Below are 18,743 nucleotides of genomic sequence, written 5' to 3'. Positions count from 1 at the left end.
AAATTTTTCCACCATATCAGAGAAAATTGAGAGCATGCACCTTTGAAAGGTTGCAGGTGCATTGCACAGACCAAATGGCATTCTTCTGTATACAAATACTCCAGATGGACATGTGAATGCTGTTTTTTCTTTATCCTGGGGATCTACTGCAATTTGATTATAACCTGAATATCCATCCAGGAAGTAGTAGTATTCATGACCTGCTAGTCTTTCTAGCATCTGGTCTATGAAGGGTAAAGGAAAATGATCCTTTCTGGTAGCTGTATTGAGCCTTCGATAATCAATACACATACGCCACCCTGTAACTGTTCTTGTAGGAACCAGTTCATTTTTTTCATTATGAACCACTGTCATGCCACCCTTTTTAGGGACGACTTGGACAGGGCTTACCCAGGGGCTATCAGAAATAGGATAAATAATCCCATCCTCTAGTAATTTAGTGACCTCCTTCTGCACCACCTCCTTCATGGCTGGATTTAGCCGCCTCTGTGGTTGAACCACTGGCTTAGCGTCACCCTCCAACAGTGCATCTTGTGTGAAAGACGTTGTAGCATTGCCAACTCTCATCTTCTGTTACCCTTGTAGTATTCAAGTTTCAATGAACTACTAAACCTTCTCCACAATCGGCTGGAACTTCTTCAATAGCATAGTCAATCTCACCTTCCTCCTCCTAAGTAGTCCTGGATTGGTTCTTCGTTAACCTCTTCTTCGACAAGAGTGATAACCCTTCTATTTGGACAATCAGTAGCAATATGCCCAAAACCTTAACATTTGAAGCATTTCTTACTTGATGATCCACGCTCTTTGTTGCTTTTATAAGATACTGTCTTCATTTCTTGTTGAACATCAAGGATGACTTCTTTGTCCTTCGGTGACTGAGTGTAATTTTTTGTGTTCTTTGCTTTTCAATCTTTAATGACAGCCTAATGTCATCATCCAAGGTCCAATATGCTTACAGCTGAATGATATCAAAAATTTCTGTGTTCATTCCTCCAAGATAACAAGAAATTGTTTGTTCTTCAGGCTCTTGAATGTCACATTTCATGAGCAACTCTTCGAAGTCCATTGTATATTTTTCTACAGATAATGACTTTTGCCTCAAATTATAAAATTTGATGAAGGCGTCTTTCTTGTAATGTTTAGGAAGAAACTTGCGCTTGAGCTCACGACACATTTTATCCCATGTCTTGATCTTTCTTCTTCCTTCTCTTTCTCACTAACGCTTGAGATTCTCCCACCATACTGACGCGTGCTTCTTCAACTTTATTGCTACAAGCTTCACGCGCTTGTCGTCTGGAATGTCTTTTAACTCGAACAATCTTTCCACTGTGCAAAGTCAATCGATGATATCATCTAGTTTGAGTCTTCATTCAAACTCAGGAATAACAATTTTGATTCCTAAGTCTTTAGCTTTGTGAGTCATGTTGTGTCGTGCTCTTCGTGTGGACAAATCTTCAGATGAAGAAGAATAATGAAATGGATTTTCATTAACCTCTTCGCTAGAAGGACTGTCTTCAGTCTGGTTTCCATGATTATGTTGAGCGGTTCTACGCTTTGGAGCCATCTTTTACTACTATGCAATGAGGTTGATGCTTAGGTGTCGATGTTATGATGATGATGATGCACAATGATGATGGGAATGCACCAATGATAATAATGATGGGAATTCACGAAGATAATCACCAACAGAAAAGGCACCAAAAGAAGAGAAAATAACGATATTGACAAGAACATCGTAGTAGACAATCGGTACTGATGACGACTCGTACCAACAGTGAGAGAACCGCACTAAAGACCGTACTCATGAACCAAATAAAATTTTACTGGAGCAAGTCGAAGACCGACTAGGCTTTGAAACCAAACTGACGCCAGGACGTCGCTTGGGTCACCAATTTTGGCGAGGTTAACAACCCCACTATGATGAAAGTAGCCAAAAACCCACCTTGGTTGGCTAAGCCAATGATGCACCTCTTATTCTCGAAAAGACTAGAGGAAAATAAGCACACAGATTATTTAATATATAACTCAATCAACTCAACTTCATAAACAAAAGGGGTACATACGCATATTTATACTAGTAAAGGAGGGGGAACTTTCATGACTTGGACAATGTGGGACTAACTCATAACATAACATAATAATATATACTAAACTAAACTACTTTAATTAACGACACAATCGTACAAATATGTTCTCCTGCATCACCGTTCTAGTTACTGATTTATTGGTTTATTACTGGTTCACTGGTTTAACCGGTTCTACCATGGTTCAACCAAAAAATTTGTTTTATAACAAAATAATAAATAAAATATAAATAAACACAGTAAAACATGATTGTAGTCTAATATAAACTTTAAAACATCATCCAAATTAAAAGTACTACATAACCACAATGTTATGATCTCATTCAAAGACAAACTCAAAAGTCAAATTAAAAAAAAACAACCAAACATAAAATGCCGATATCCAAGTTTGTCATCAATCATCAAAATCCATCAAAAATTGTTGCAAATTTGCTTCATTGAGATCATCACCTTCATTTTCACTACTTTGACAAAAAAAATGGTGACATAACTGCATTGAAAGAAATTCTACAATCCAAAAGCCATCTAGCCACTTACTTATCTACCTCATGAAGTGTCTCTTTGTTTTGAAACACACTTTTCATACTTGGTTGACCTCCCGGAGTTGATCTTGGTGCAAACATAGAAGGAATAATGATTTTTATTTTCTTTTCTGGATTGCCTCCAATCACTTGCTTAGATGGTAACTGACTTGGAGTTTTTTGTTCTTCTTGTACAATTGCTTCGTCATTGCATCGTCAATCTCATCACTACCTTCCAATTATAATAAACCTTACTTTCCTTTTACTAGTTTTACTTTTCTGAATTTCTTTCAATAAACCTTCCATTTGTTTTTCTACGTCATAAGGGACTTTAGAACACTTTTTAATATCTTCACCTATCTTTGCTAAATGCTTCTTCACTCTATTAATTTTTTCTCCTCTAAAAATACTCAGACAAAACAAGCATTGGTAATGGAATTTTTCGTTTATTACTTGTAAAGCAACATATCTCCAAGCTGGATCAGTTTTTTCCCAAACATTAGAAGTTTGTGATTGACTATCGTTAGATTCAGGAGGAAGAGAAGCTTCATTCGAAGTAATAGGATTTGAAGCCGAATTATTCTCTGTATTATAATTCTTAGGTATTTCTTGGTTAATACTCTCACCCATACCTAAAAATTACCAGCAATCCAATAACAATACAATCCAATTATAATATCATAGCAACCCACTCTAACCCAGTAATCTCAACAGTAAAAATTATTCAATAATTATTCAACCTAGTAACAACAGTAAGGTTCACAGCTTAACTAAAATTATTCAATAATTATTCAACTCAGTAATCATAGCAAGGTTCACAGATTAACAATAATTATTCAACAATTAATCAACTATAGTTACAAAAAAATTTAATACCTAGAAGCTAGAACAGAGCATGTTGAGCAAGAGGTGGACAGGGAACTGGCGCCGACGGGACAATGGCTGCGCGACAGAGGCAGGAGGCGAGACCAATTGCAGTGGCGACGGTGGCTTCAAAGTTTGAAGTTTCGATGGCGGCGATAGCATGGTGGTGACCGGACGGAAGTGAGGGAGGAGCTCGACGAGAGGAGGGAGAAGGAGAGTGGCTAAATGAGACTGTGAAAGAGACGATAGACGAAGGTGAATGGGTGATGCACTACCACGCCTGCGCATTTTGGTTAGGGTTCCTCTAAGTCTAAACCAAACGGCACCGTCTTAAGCAAAATTCAGAAAATCAGCTAGGTCCCAGTTCGGTTTGACCGACCAGTTCCTGGCCGGTTCGATGGTTCAACGGTGGTTTTTGAATCTCTCTATTTTGGCATTTGACCAATTCGCTATTTTCATCGGTTCACGATTTGACCGGCCAGTTCGAATCGGTTTTCAGAACCTTGATATAGAAGAACTTAGATATCAACTTTTATATAATAAAAATAAGAATAGATTTTTTGATGCAACAAATTATAAAAAGGACTCACGCAACTTAACTTGTCAACACCATAGTTTGGAAATTGAATCAAAGGAATTCACTCAACCTTCTAACCAATTCTCCGATGTAAGAAGAGAATAACTTAATCAACTTTACTTATTCACACCATGATTTTATCACGAAACTAAAAAAGGAGAGTTTTCACTGCTCTAATATCTCTATGACAGCTACAATAATTTAAGAGGTATTTATAACTTCTTAAGTTAAAATAAAAAAAACTTCTAGGCACACTAAAATAAACTTCAATCTAGTAACTAAATAAACAAAATAAAAATACATGAAATTAAATTTAATATTCTAATATTTGAAAATATAAATTAATAATTATTAAATCATAGTTGAACTCTTTATATTACGAAAATTTGATACTCGTATCAAACGTCAGAAGCTGAAATGGTAAACGTTATAGACATATAGTTCTTTCAAAGAGAACTTCCTAGAAATGGAATGTAAATATTAAAATTGTGACCATAAAAATTTTTCATGCATAAGCTTTTTTAGAGTATAGTTGTAAGAACTGAACCAGTGATTGAATTGGTCAAACTATTGTTTCATTGGTTCATTATTCAACTGATGAATTATTGGTTGAACCGATAGAACCAGTCTTATGCAAATGAAAATATAAAATAGTCAAAAACCTAAAATTAAAATTTAAAATACATCTCTTAACTAATATTTTAAAAACAATTAAGCTTCAACAAGTTATAATCTGATTATTATTAAATAAGTATATAAAATTCTAGTATTTTTTCATCATAATTTTGATTAATTTTATTTTTGTATTTATTAAATTATTATATACTATATGTATTTATTGAAAAATAATATTAATAAATATTATATAATCATAAAAAAATTATATTGTAATTAATAAAAATATTTGATATAATTAATAATTAGCATATGAAACAACAAGGAATAACATAGCTTAGTAACAAAGGGAGTATGCAATATAAGAAGGGCCTAGGTTCAAACTACATCTTCATTAATTTTTGAAATTTTTTTTTAAATGGTTCGGTTGGATTAATTTTTATCGATTTTGACCGATTCTTACGAGCTTAATCGGTTGTCTTTGGACTGAACCGAACCAGTTGGAAATCTAATTCACCGATTTTTCGATCGAATTGACCGTTTTGGTCCGATTTTTACAACTGTACTTTAGAGTTTCCCCAAAAAAAAAATATGTATGATGGTTAGTGCAATAATATTTTATGGTGCCAACTGCCATGAATAGCATGCCTGCAATAAACGCATCTTATACAAATTACCTTGCATCTGTAAAACCTCTAGATGCGTTAATGTAAGGTTGTCACAAGTGTTCTTGACAGAAATACCAGCAAATGGATCATCGCTAATGTCTAATAATACAAAACGAAAGAACATTGGATCCACGAAGATTTCAACGAATAGCTTATACGAAATCACTAATTGAAATTACCGAGTGAAAGGGTCTTAAAGTTGGAACTTAGAAGTTTTTCTTCCCCATATATTATAGTGGGGGTGTATATATATATATATTTGTCAAACATACACCCAGTCATTCACACACACTATATATATATATATATATATATATATTTGTCAAACATACACCCAGTCATTCACACACACTAATTTCACTAGGTATCGAACCCTGTGCGGCGCTTTAAGAGCCAACTACAACTGCCACTCATACACATGCCTCAGCCACTAAATACGATACGTAACGAAGTTCCTGAAGCTTTCAGGAAGCACATTACAAATTTCAATGGGACCGAGTCAAAAATGTGGCAAAAGAGACGACATAAATATTACATTTCATTGATATTCAGTGAAAAATGTTACATAAAATCAAATATAATATACCAATCATCTAATTACCAAGTTGCATTCAACAACACTATTTAGACAGCAAGACCGCGAGAGACTACCTCCAAAACAAACAAACAAAAAAAGAAAAAAAGAAAAAGTAAAAAAGCAAAATACCTCAAGTTCTCGACATGACACAACTCTCTGTGCCTTCACAGGCAAAATTTGATTTGGAACATTCATTTTCACGCAAGAATTCTGTACTAATGTACAAAAACCACCTATCTTTTTTTCCTCGGAAGAAAAAAAAAGGGATACAGCAAGGATATGAAACCACCAAGAAAACTTTATATTTTGAGCCAAAAAGTGGTCCTGTATATGCTGGAACCATTGACATGCCGATGTCATCTGCAGGAATGAAACTCAAAAACTGCACCAGTAACCATGAAGCTTGAGAAGAAAATCAAGACCTGTGTACATCCCCTGGCCATCTGGCTTCATAATTCGCGAGGGAAATTATTGATTTGGCCTTCTTCCAGTGTATCCTTGCCATTCAACTTGTAAGCTATCCTTATGCGCATGACAAGATTTTTCTGAAAAAAAAAATAATAATAATAATAAATAATAAAAGGAGCAGTTGTTAGTAATCTAGTATTCTCTAAGGCGCAGTTATACATATAAATGTGCATATGGTAAAAAAACCTCAGAAATCAACACATGCATTCGCAGACAGGCAATACTCAGAGAGCATAAATAGAGAAAACGGAGGGATATTAAGAAACAAGAAAATCAGGATTTTCCTAATGACTAATGAGAGTTCAGTTGCTGGTCAATAATGAAAAACATATTGCAATTTGATTGTTATTGAACCATGTCACATTCTCTCTGTCTTTGACCATCCATCTACAGAGTAGGGATCACTCAAATTGACCCCATGAACAAACCAGTAGCAATTTTGCAACACAAGCTATCAGTTTGCAGCAACGTGCCAAATGACAATAATTTAAAATTAAGCAATACTAACAAAGAATTACCTTTCCATGTTGGCTGTTGGTGACTTTCAAACTTTGTGTCACGGATCCATTCCCAGCAGCAGGCAAAGTATTGCTACTAGCTGGATCTAAGTGCAGTTGAAGAAACTGATTCAAAAGAACGATAGATGTAAGTACTAGCGGATGAAAGGAAACAGAACAGGTGATAACTGATAAGAGATTGAAGTTCCAAAAGAGCATCCAATATAATAATGAGTATGAAATAACTAAAACATGTAAATTTATATCACTCAAAAGTTAAAGCCACTAATCAGACTATACAAAGCAACTTCTTTAGTTGTAGCAATTAGCTAGCAGTACACACAGCAAGCTCAACATCATACTGACTGCCATACCTTTGGAACTGCTGCCTGGAAAACAAAGTCTGTATAGACATTAGAGGACAAATTCGTAAAGGTAGCCTGGATATTTGTTGTTTCTGGGTTTCCTGGTTGTTTTGAGAAACTGAATGTCAACCTCAAGGAGCTACTCTCATATGCAGTTATGGATGGATAAACTGGTCCATTGTTTTCTATTCAAGATTGGAGGTGAGTAATCAGTATTTTGACAAAATTCAAATAAAGATAATGCTGAAATGTTAAACAAAGTTACAACCTTTGGATGGGCTGGGACCAAAACCATCCAATAAATCCATCATAGGAGCAGCTCCAGCATTTGAATTTACTCTTGAAGAAAGTGAAAGTGATGAAATATCATCTAATGGTGAAACTGGAGATTTGCCATTTGTATTGGAAGTTAAAATGTCAACTGTAGATGAGCTGCTCTGTGCAGGTGATCCAACGGACAATAGATCCAAAAGAACATCTGTCCCACTTTTTGAAGGTTGACCTGCACCTAAAAATGCAAATACAAGTCAGACCAGATATAAATGTATTAGTTGAGTCACAGTGCAATTGACTAAAGCCAAATTCTAAAGCGCAATTGACTACGGAGGTCAAGCTTCAATTGAGTTTGATCAAAAGCTCAACAATTAATCCATTGTGATTTGTGCGCAAGGCCTTTCTATAAGGTTTTTCCTACAGATGAAGTGGATCAAAAACTAAAAAGGGCTTCATATATTATGAAGTCAGTGCTAATTTATCTCAGCGTACAAGCAAAGCCTGTAATTATGAGATGGAAAAAAGATTTTGTTCTCGGGAATCATAAAACACCAACCTGATTGTTGAGGAGCTGGTGACAGATCAACACCAAGAAGGTCATGAAGAAGATCACCACCAGAAGAACTAGGTGCTGGAGCATCGTCTGAACTTAGATCGAGTAGATCTATAAGTGGAGCTGCAGGTTTAGCTTCTCCATTTGGAATACCAACTGAAGGCATTGTTGTAGTTGAAGCTGCACCTGGCAAAGACCCAGCTTTCCTACCAATAAAAGTTGCCTCATCCAACACTGGCATCCTTTCTACAAGAGTAGACCTGCACAAAGATGGAAATTTTCTCAAAAAAGGATTCCTTTAATGACACAATAGTAGAGATCTGGCCTTTTGATTTAATATAATAAGCAACTTAAGAAAACTCACCTAATATTCTGATGCTTTGCTAAAATTGAATTGAATTCTATAGCTCTCTGCTGCAATTCAAGCATGAGGTTCCCTTTGAACTGAACAATGATTTCCTTGATCCTCCTATAGACATGCCCAAAAAGATAGTAAAATTTACATGTCAAATACATATACAGGATGGGAATAAGCCAGAACTAGGTGCATAGACTTTAGCATGCATGATACAGGAGATAGGATATGGATGGAAAAAGAACCCCTGATTCGGCATAGAGATCAACTTGCTTTCATAAGTATTAAGGTTTTAAACTATCTAACTGGTCTAGTGAACTTCTACTACAATATTACCATTCTGACTCCTATAAAGCAAAAAGGGAGGGGGGAAAACCCATCACAAGGTATGACATAATAATAACCACCAATTTGAAAAGGCCATCATACTCTGAACATGAAGGAAAACGTGAAGAAAGCTTTAATAGGGCAACCAAAGCCATTGCTTTTGTGGTAAGATCTGATTCATGGCGTTTTATAGCAATCTCCAAGACATCCACAGCATCCGACTCAGTCACCTGCTATGAACCAATTATACGAGATAAAAGATCAAATTAAAATAGTGTGATAAAAGATCAATTTTGTTATGCCTCTGTCTATAAACAGTATGGTTGTATATCAGCATATACAAAAATCTTACATGTAAAAGCAATCCCAGTATTTACCTTGTTTCATTCTTTACAATAACAAGGAAGACAACAGAAACAGGAAAAGAACAAGATAACTCAGTTACAACAGCAAGTAATAACAAAACTGAGGAATTTTGTTTTCTTCACAACATCATCATGCATCATCCAAATAGGAAAGAAGGGTACTGTTAGAATTTTTTACTTGAAGCTCTAGAGAACAGTACAATATGTACATCAACTTGTTAATCATTGCATATGATCGATTACATTAACATAACATCAACTTCTTAAATAGTTGCTTGTGGGTCAAATGCTTTATCATTTTCGTACAACATGAGACAACATATAAACATATCTATAAAGTTTCAAGCAGAAGCATAATACTCACCGTAATTGGATCTTCTATGTCAAGCATTCCAACATTATTGACTAATAAGTCACCATACTCTCCAATGCACCACACTGTAACTCGAACTAGAGATTCCTGATGAAAAATATTAGCAATGTTACTTTATGAATGACATATTGACATCAGAAGCAAATCCACAATATGCATAGATATATCAAAGAATTAATGACCACCTGTTCAGCTGATGTCTGAAATGCTCTGTATAATGCCCTTACAGTATATCCATGAAGCTCAGTAGCATTTGTTATTACAACAATTAGGGCATGCCATACTTCATCTTTTACATAATTTCCAGCCTACTAACAAAGGATAAATATCAATACTTGCACTCATTATATAACCAACTAGAATGACCAAATGCACAAACAAAAAAGAGGCTCACTATTGCCACTACAAGCACCAAAACAATGATAATAATAGTAAAACAACCCAATGATTGAGGCTCATAAGACAACAAATTCAGTTTTGTGGACAAGGTTCATGCACCAAAAAATATTTAAATATATTAGGTGATATTCTGGTCGAAATTGTTTAAAGACATGAAATTAGAATGACACATATGCAGCAATATGAAAATCGATACCTAAACTGCAAAATCATATAACTTATAATAAGATTGCACATTTTTTTGTATAATAAGTTGCCATGGCAAATCAATTTTTCTAAAGATTGGTGCATATCAAATGTAGAAATGAGAAGAACCATAGCTATCACATGAAATACACATCAATGCGACGAATATTTTTTTAAAAATAATAATAAAATAGACATGGGCCAGTTTGGCCTTGAAGATTCCAATTCAGTACAAAAACTTGTCTCTTATATTTATACCTCAGACAGAACCTTGAGCATCTGATCAATGTACCAGATCTTCTCTGGGGAAAACCTGAAGCAACATTAATAAATGGTAATCAATAAAAAACTAGACACATGCAATTTAAAGAAACTCTTTTCAACTCACTCCTTAACGCCGCTGTTTGCACAAACAAGGCCTTACCCCAGTCAATCGTCTAACTACTAAAACTAAATAGACAGTGGAGTATCAAAGATGAAGACCACATAAAAGAGCCAAACGACTTCTTTTTCATTTTCGCCAAATAACAGATAAGAAGTTGAAGAAAAACAGCAATACTCAAAATGCAACGATTGAAAGATCAACAGAGTATCACTAACATGGAAACAATAATATAGTTTCTAAAATAATTAATGACAATAAAAACTGTTCCAGTAACATATCAAATAATCTTATATTTAGAATATAAAAATGGTAATGGAAATTATTGACTAATGAAAACAAACAAACAAAAAAGTAAGAAAGAAAAGACATGAACTGTGCAGTTATTCTATTTGGCAACTCAAACACACTGCTTCCCGGTATCCCTGACCACATAAAGAAAATAAACAAAAACAATCATTGCATGCTTAAAAGGCAAAACATTCAGAACAAAATTACTCACTTTGAAACTATGGAGCAAATTTTGGCTGTAAGGTCTCCCCTGAAATCATTTTCACTGACTTCCAGATAATCTATTAGTTCTTTTGCTAATGGCTTCACATTTGTTTCATTTACCAGAACGTAAACAAGTTCAAGTGCTCTTTTCCGAATAGAAGCATCTGAATCCTGAAGCAGAAAGTCCAGTCAGCTACTACTCCAATTGTTAAAAAAGCTCAACTTTGTTATTAACGAAATAACATGGACAAAGAAAATTATTGTAATACCTTTACACACTCCAGAATTGTTGCACGGTGCCTCTGCACTGCCTGACCATCAGCAGTTACAGCCTTCATCAGCATATTTAGTGCCACGTATCTGAAGAAAGAAAAAGGAAGAGCAACATTCACTTCAATAATGAACTTTTGCAAAAAGTTAAGATAGAGTAACAATTTATCAATAATGAAAAATGCATAGGAACGGGAGAACACAAAAAAACAGAATAGCAAATTATCAGTCATTAGAAGTACTAAATTAAAGAAACTGATCGACAAATTATATCCCTCACTCCTCCCCTCACTGGCTCACCCGATATTCATCCACTTAATAATTTAACAGTTACAGGTGCCTTTTCTTAAGTCAACATCAAAAGACACAACATTAATCACAACATATATATCTCAAGTAACATACCTAAATGTTAGACTACTTACAAAATAAGCTTGACCAACAGAAATTTGAATAGCAATACAAATTTTAGAATACAACCAAATCCACTTGCTGAATGAATTAGCTGATTAATCTAATTCCAAATCTACTATTTGTTATAATAAAGCAAATGTCTGGCCAATAAAACTAGGATCCCAGTTCTATTAATTTTAAATACTGCAGATCGAGGAATAATAGTGAAATTGGTAAGACAATAAACGCCTGCTCAAGCGATTGACTGTTCAGTTTACTGTGGCAGTTTCATCAGGCCCCAATCATAGTTGAAGTTTCCAAAAAGGAAAATGCAAATATATGACCAGCATGATTCCCAGAAGGTTATACTCCTTAAATCTCAATTTAGTCTGTTTAGCTTACTACCTGCCGGAAGACTACAATTTCAACCTTTTACAATGAGAAACACGTCTTAATGGCCAACAATAAATTGAACATTTTTATACCAGTTGTATAAGAGTCATAGACTAGAGCTTCTCTTAAATTGTAAGCATACAAGGATATACGCTGAAAATTGATTATTCTCTCATATTCAGTGCAAACCACCCAGAAGACAGACTTGGGAGGATAGATTGAAAAATAATCTAGATATCCTAATACTGAAAAGAATAATAGTAACAGTTCACTGTCCCTTGCAATTACCATATGAGAATGCTTGAAAACATTGAAAGATCAGTCCTAGTGACAGTCAGAAAACACATCCTAAACTCTTGCAATTCAGTGGACTGCAATTGGAAAAGAAATTTTAGGACACAACAAGTGATTAAATATCGAGCTTCTTTTACCCCGTTTATAAGAGGAACTTACCGAAGTTAGCACCTAAGATAGTGGTGTTTTGTTACTCTTAAAAGAAGTTTCTCCGTTACTTATCAACGAAAAGCAATAGCCAAAAACAAACCTGATATTGTTATCACGGTTCGACAAGAATCTTCCCAGGCTGTTGATGGCAAGAACACGCAAGCCTCCATTATCTTCAATGCTCATAATTGTTTGAACACATTCATATAAAATGGCGTTTCCTGCAACTTTATTTGACTCAGTCTTTGTAGCCACCTAAAGAAATAGCAGGATTACAATTATCAACCTAAATTTTCAGAAACAGATAGCCATTAAATAATCTAAAGACTCAGTAACTCATTCACCTGCATAACCTAGATTTGGTAAACAATAAACAATCCTAAGAACAGAAATTTATGATCTGTATGTTGACTTGATTATCTCAATGAGTAGTTATCTCTAGTTCTCTATGTATGTAAACATTACTTGGTGAGGTAAAAATATTGGAGCACCAAGAAGTAACTACACCATAATATATAATTAAAAAATCACAATTATTTGATTAGACCCTGCCCAAAAATAAATCAGCACATTCCTATGCAGCTCATTATGATTTTTTTTTCCCCTCCCCTCCCAAGCAAGCCAGCATCCAAAACACATACCTTAATCAAATTGCATTTAAGTACAAAATATATCCTAAAAGCATATATGGTTTTCAACATACAGGGTTGTACAAAGAGCCATGCAGAAAATAAAACTAAATAAATAACCCAATCACTGCAGAAGAGCAAAATGGTAATGTCATGCTATAAAACCCTGCATATCCAACTAACCTGGGCAAGTATGTCATTCATAGAGTCGCTAGCATCAGCATCACCTTCGCCCAGCACTCGCAAAAGTTTAAGCAATCTGATATGGAGAAATGGGTCTGTGATGCCAGCAATATCATATTCTGGTGAATAAGGACTGTTTGCTAGATCTCTAAGAGTTCTGACCAAAACATCTGTGCATTTCTGTAACAATAGTTGAGTGAATATTTGGTTACCAAAAAAACAAAGAAAAGTAGAAAACAATGACTGGCCCAAATCAAAGCTTGTAAGAGTTTTTCACAAGATGATATCAGAGATAAACTTTTACATAATAAATCACATATATGAACCTTCTTTACATGCCTTTGCATAATCATACACTACTTATAGAAAGCAGCTTTATTTGCACATGCCACTAGAAACTGTAAGCTAGTCTTTGAAAAAATTTAAACACAACATAATAATAGCTTCTGGAAAAAGCTCAAACACTATTTAAAATAAAATAAAAATTACAAAAACAAATGTCAAATTATACAAAGCAGTTACAGAATAACTTAATTAAATTTCCCAAGACTTGTTCAAGAATACACATGCATTATAATTCACAAATACCAACATGACTCCTAATGTACATAAATAAGCTGATATTGCAGTGCAGAAAATTTTTCCATGCTAAATCTTTGGTAGAGAAGTTTACTTTATTTATATCATAATGGGTTTTGAGGTCGAGTCGGGGTGACTATAAAATTGGCAACATATAAGAAATATGTAAAACTACCTTTCGAACATGTTCAAGGGCTTCTGGGCTAATTTTACACAGATCTGTACAAAGCTGAACCCCAGTGATCAAAACTCCATGATGCTTCTCCCTTAGTAAGGCAGTAGCGGAATTGATAAAATTTTCTGCCAAGTCTGGAACTTTCTTGATGATCCTTATAGAACATAATGCTGCCTATACAATAGTGAGCATAGTTATTTGACAGGAATGAGAAAAATGATAACTCAAGAGTTTTGGTTTTTCCTTTTTTAATTTTCTTTTTTTTTTTAAGATGGTAAGACAAGAAATCTTCCTAAGAAGGCAAGAGCTAAAAACATAAAACAGAGAGAGAGAGAGAGAGAGAGACCATGAAACATAGATTTCAAGTCTCTCAAAAAGAAAAACAAGTTACTTTAAGTAGATAAAAATAAATTGTCGTCATGAATTCACAATGTGGAAGAACTTTGTCACAAGTTCACAATAAAGGCATGAATGCCTCATGGTTTATTCTTCTCCAGAATACATAAAAAAATCATATATTCCAGAAGAGAACCAAGTCTGATGGAACATACGAAATAAATGAAAAACAAGTTACCTTCTTCCGAATATTTGGGTCACGAAATTGCAGCAATCTTTCAACCTCTGGCGCAAGATCACGAGCCATTTCTGCTGAACAAATATTTCCTAAAGCACAAAGAGCAAGTCCCACTATATACTGATTTGTGTGATTAAGATCTCTGAGATTCAGTCAAGGCTCTACTATAACCCATTATTGGAATGTTTCCCTTAGATTTCAGTACAAGATCAATGCCAATAGCAAATTTATAAGGTGGAATGTAAATGTCAAGGAATAAAAGCAATTGAAACTTTGACTAGAAACAGGATACTGTTTTAAAGAATTGGTGACCAACATTAGAACTTCTTGTCTTTCATCAAGTAGCAACATGAGGCCAAGGTAACCTATTCTCTTCTCCGGAAATCCAGGTGATGCTATCAACTTGAGGCATTCCATTTGACCAAAATGAGTGGGGTAGCCAAGCATGTGGATAAACATTAGCTTAGCCAAATTCCGATGCCTATAATCTTGATCATTTTCATTTATTGCAGCACGAATGGCAGCACATTCTTTTCTAACTACAGCTCGTTCTTCAGCTGCAGTCTTGGAAGCACGTATGGCCCGAATCATGTCCCTATAAATTGAGATACGAAGCAGTAGGTAAAAGATACTGAACATAATTCAAATTCAAGATGAAATGTTAAAGAGTTAATGACCCATGCAATTTACAAGGAAAAGTAGCAGTGTGTTATCTGTTTTTGATTTTGCAAACTGTTTATATTTCAAACAAAAATTCAATAGTGAATATACAGAAATACACTCATACACAACATCCGACATATGTAGTAAATAAAATAATGTCAAGAGTCAGTGACTGCATAGGAGGATGGTAATCTGCCTTTTGAATACCATGTTTATCCTGAGAGATAACCTTAGCGTACAAGGGGATGACAAGGATTGTTGCCATATTAATAACTACAAAAACTGAAACAAGACTGATGCGGGCAAAGAATTCAAATTAGTTAAGATACCCTGGACTAGCTGCATATTGTATTCAATACTAAAGTATGTTAACTTCCTATTCGTTACTTCTCTTGGGAAATATTGATTAAAGGCAATTCTGCCTTCTTGTTTTTCTTAACCAGCTATGTCCTAGTTTTGTAATCCATCACATGATCGTCAACAGCATCATATTTAAATTAATCTAATTGGCTGTGGAACTTAATATGGAAAGATCAGCAACATTGTATGGATCAGGGTGGCAAATAATGACCTACCTTAGAAAACCTACGTATTGCATTCTAACATCGTAAATCTCACAACCACCTTTTTCACACAGATTTCAGTTGCTTAGAAGTTAGAGCATTGGAACTACATGCTCTGCCCATATGCTTAACCCAACCAAAGGATTGATCTAAAGAACACCAAGAGAACGCTACCACTGCGGCATCTAAATGGTTTTAGAAACATAGGCAGGAACCCCAATGTTCATTTCAGTTCGGTGCACCATGCCAGATAGAAATGCCAGCACACATTGAAAAAAGCGCAAGGCAAAAATTTCCAGTGATAGATTAAGAAACAGTACGTACACTCCAATCCAGCTAAGCACATCGAAAACCCAATCCCCATCGATATCACTAATCTCACAAACCAGAATCCCACAAATCGAACTCCAAAAAATACTAATAGAGCAATTTAAAAAGAATACTAACTAGGCCTAATCCGAACTTGACCTAATCATCAATCAAAACCTTTTTTCTTTTCAAAAATACGAAGTCCAATCCTACTAGTAGCTAAAAAACCAGCACATTTAACTAGCCAAATTTACCATGCACTTGATCCAAATGAAACACGAAATGGAAGAGAAGAGAAAGATTGATTTTCCTAACCTCAAGCGGGTTCCTGAAGAGAAGGGATTCATGGCGATTGATCAATCAGGATCCAATTGCGGAGAAGGAAGGGAGGAATGAATGAATCGGATGCGAGATCAATCGGGTCGAGAATCCTGACCCGGCAACGGAGATCCAAATTGGCGATGCGAAGAAGAAGAAGAAGCAAAACGGAAAAGCAATTAGAGATTCGGATCTGAAATATAAGAAAGTGTTATGTGAATTTTTTTTTCCCTTCTGTTTTTTTTGTTTTTGTGAGTTTCAGGGAAAAGAATCAAGTCTAGCAGGAACACCACCACCTTCCTCTTCTCTAATTTCTAATTTTTTTTTCTCTCTCTCTTCCACTTTATTACAGCCATTTTTTCAATTTTTAACGTCTGCTTTAGTTCTGCGATTAAAATTAATTAAAACAAAATAATGATGAGACAAAAATTATAGTACAGGTCAACTGTTGTAAAACTTGCACTAGATTTTTCATTATCTGATTTCTTTTCGGTATACAAATTGACAAAAGACTGTTGTTACTCCTCTCGCAAAAAAGAATTATCTTGTTCGAAATATTTTTTTCATAAATTTAATTGATACCGTGTCAATACTCAATATCAAGAAGTTTTACTCTAACATGTTTGGATGGGAAGAATTTGAATGAAAAAATAAATTTTTTATTATTCAGATGAAAAGAGAAAATAAAGTGAAAAAAATAATATGAGATCTATTAAAATATTTTCACCTTAGAAATAAGATGAAATAAAAATAAATGTGGTAAATATTAATAAAATTATATATTTATCTTTTATCATTAATAAATTATAATTTATATATAATATAAATAAGAGTTTAATGTAATTTTATATCATTATAAATTTTTTTTTATTTTTTTTCATTCAAATAAAAATTTTTTTCTCAAATTTTTTTATATCCTTTCCATTTTTTCTTTATCCAAACAACATACAAATAATTCTATTTTTTTCTATTTTTTCTCTTTTTATTTTTTTTATTTTCTTTTCTTTTATTTTCTTTCTTATAAGTAAAAAAGAAAAAATAATTTTACAAAATATTTAAAATTTCTAATGGTAAAATAATATGTTTAGAATTTAAATTCTTTTTTAAAGAAATTTTAAATTTTAAAAATATTTAATTAAAAAAATCTGGCTATTAAAATTAAAAAAAATTAATTTTTAGAATGAATTTCACTTTTTCTATTTCTATCTTGCTTCAAAATGCATTGATATATGCATTAGTTAACATTTATAACTAATAAATGATAAAATTAGGTTAAAGTATTTAAATAAACCAACTACACCCAAATATTATCTCTATCACTTAAATTAGAATTTGATACATGTATATCCTAAAGAGATTTTTTTATGTAAATCGAATTAGAGTAATGCTGCATAGATTTACTAGGAAAGGTTTTGATTTCAACTAAATTAAATTAGGCTATTTAAATTTATACTCCCGCAAGTAAATCGAACCAAGTTTAGTAAATTTATGCAAATTTAGTGTGTTTTATAATAAATCGACATTGCTTAATTCGATTTATCTTATTGGAGACCAACATGCATAAATCGAATTAGGATAGGCAGATTAAGCGAAATATTTTTTTATAAAAATAATTGAATACGTGCTCATACTTGAAAATTATTTTCTATAATATTTTTCAAGAAAAAATAATAATATTTAAAAAATAATTGAATACGTATTCACAATGAAATAACATTGAATTATTATATTATTATGGTTTTGTTTTAATTATTTAAATATTAAATTTTATAATTTAATATTTTTATTCTACTTAAATTATCATCATTAAGCTATGGACAAAAATGAATATTTAAATGTAAAATTAAAAATTAATATCCAAAAACCAATAATAAAGAGTACAACCAGTTAAAAGAATACTTAAAAATCTCATAAAAAAGTGTATAATTATCCTCAATTACATTTAGTTGTATTTTGAACCTTAAGTGTATCCAATTCTTCTATTATAAAAGAATAAAGATACCATATCATTTAAATTAAAATGAGTGTATTTCATCCTTTAAGTGAATTTCAACCGAAATCAAACTCGGAAAAAATGTTGTCGTGCCTTATGACCATAAATAAAGCCAAAACCCTTCTCCCGATACACAATCGTAGTAATTTTATCAAATAGATGTTTTTTTTAGATGTTGTTGAGTGTAAGAAACAATAATATTATTTACATAATGACAAATATATATATTTGATTGGGTTTGAAATCCAAATGTTTGTTTAATGAATGCATTATTGTACAGGCTCATATTGATGATTTGGTGGCAAAAACATAG

The 18,743-nt window shown here is 33.4% G+C and overlaps 1 protein-coding gene across 1 annotated transcript; it reads right to left on the bottom strand.

The window, feature by feature from the left end:
- Nucleotides 1-5,854: 5,854 nt before the first annotated feature.
- Nucleotides 5,855-16,779, bottom strand: LOC107488865 (AP-1 complex subunit gamma-2). Its single transcript, XM_016109640.3, has 18 exons — nucleotides 16,435-16,779; nucleotides 14,877-15,179; nucleotides 14,585-14,726; nucleotides 14,011-14,184; nucleotides 13,257-13,436; nucleotides 12,545-12,699; nucleotides 11,214-11,304; nucleotides 10,952-11,115; nucleotides 10,326-10,380; nucleotides 9,668-9,790; nucleotides 9,474-9,569; nucleotides 8,847-8,974; nucleotides 8,427-8,531; nucleotides 8,066-8,322; nucleotides 7,505-7,744; nucleotides 7,246-7,421; nucleotides 6,893-6,997; nucleotides 5,855-6,451 (listed from the first exon to the last, which is right to left on the bottom strand). Exons 1-18 carry the CDS (start codon nucleotides 16,464-16,466, stop codon nucleotides 6,356-6,358), a joined length of 2,622 nt encoding a protein of 873 aa, XP_015965126.1. The 5' UTR covers nucleotides 16,467-16,779; the 3' UTR covers nucleotides 5,855-6,355.
- Between the last annotated feature and the right edge of the window lie 1,964 nt (nucleotides 16,780-18,743).

The sequence above is a fragment of the Arachis duranensis genome, chromosome 5 (assembly GCF_000817695.3).
Source record: "Arachis duranensis cultivar V14167 chromosome 5, aradu.V14167.gnm2.J7QH, whole genome shotgun sequence".
NCBI classification, from domain to species: Eukaryota; Viridiplantae; Streptophyta; class Magnoliopsida; order Fabales; family Fabaceae; genus Arachis; species Arachis duranensis.
This window is presented reverse-complemented; position numbering and strand designations above follow the sequence as displayed.

Excerpts from the sequence above, each read along its gene's own strand:
- LOC107488865 (XM_016109640.3), bottom strand. The coding sequence starts at position 16,466 with ATGAATCCCTTCTCTTCAGGAACCCGCTTGAG. Across the intron at positions 11,116-11,213 it reads CAATTCTGGAGTGTGTAAAG|GATTCAGATGCTTCTATTCG; the intron begins GTATTACAATAA and ends TTTCTGCTTCAG. Across the intron at positions 9,570-9,667 it reads TTCAGACATCAGCTGAACAG|GAATCTCTAGTTCGAGTTAC; the intron begins GTGGTCATTAAT and ends ATTTTTCATCAG.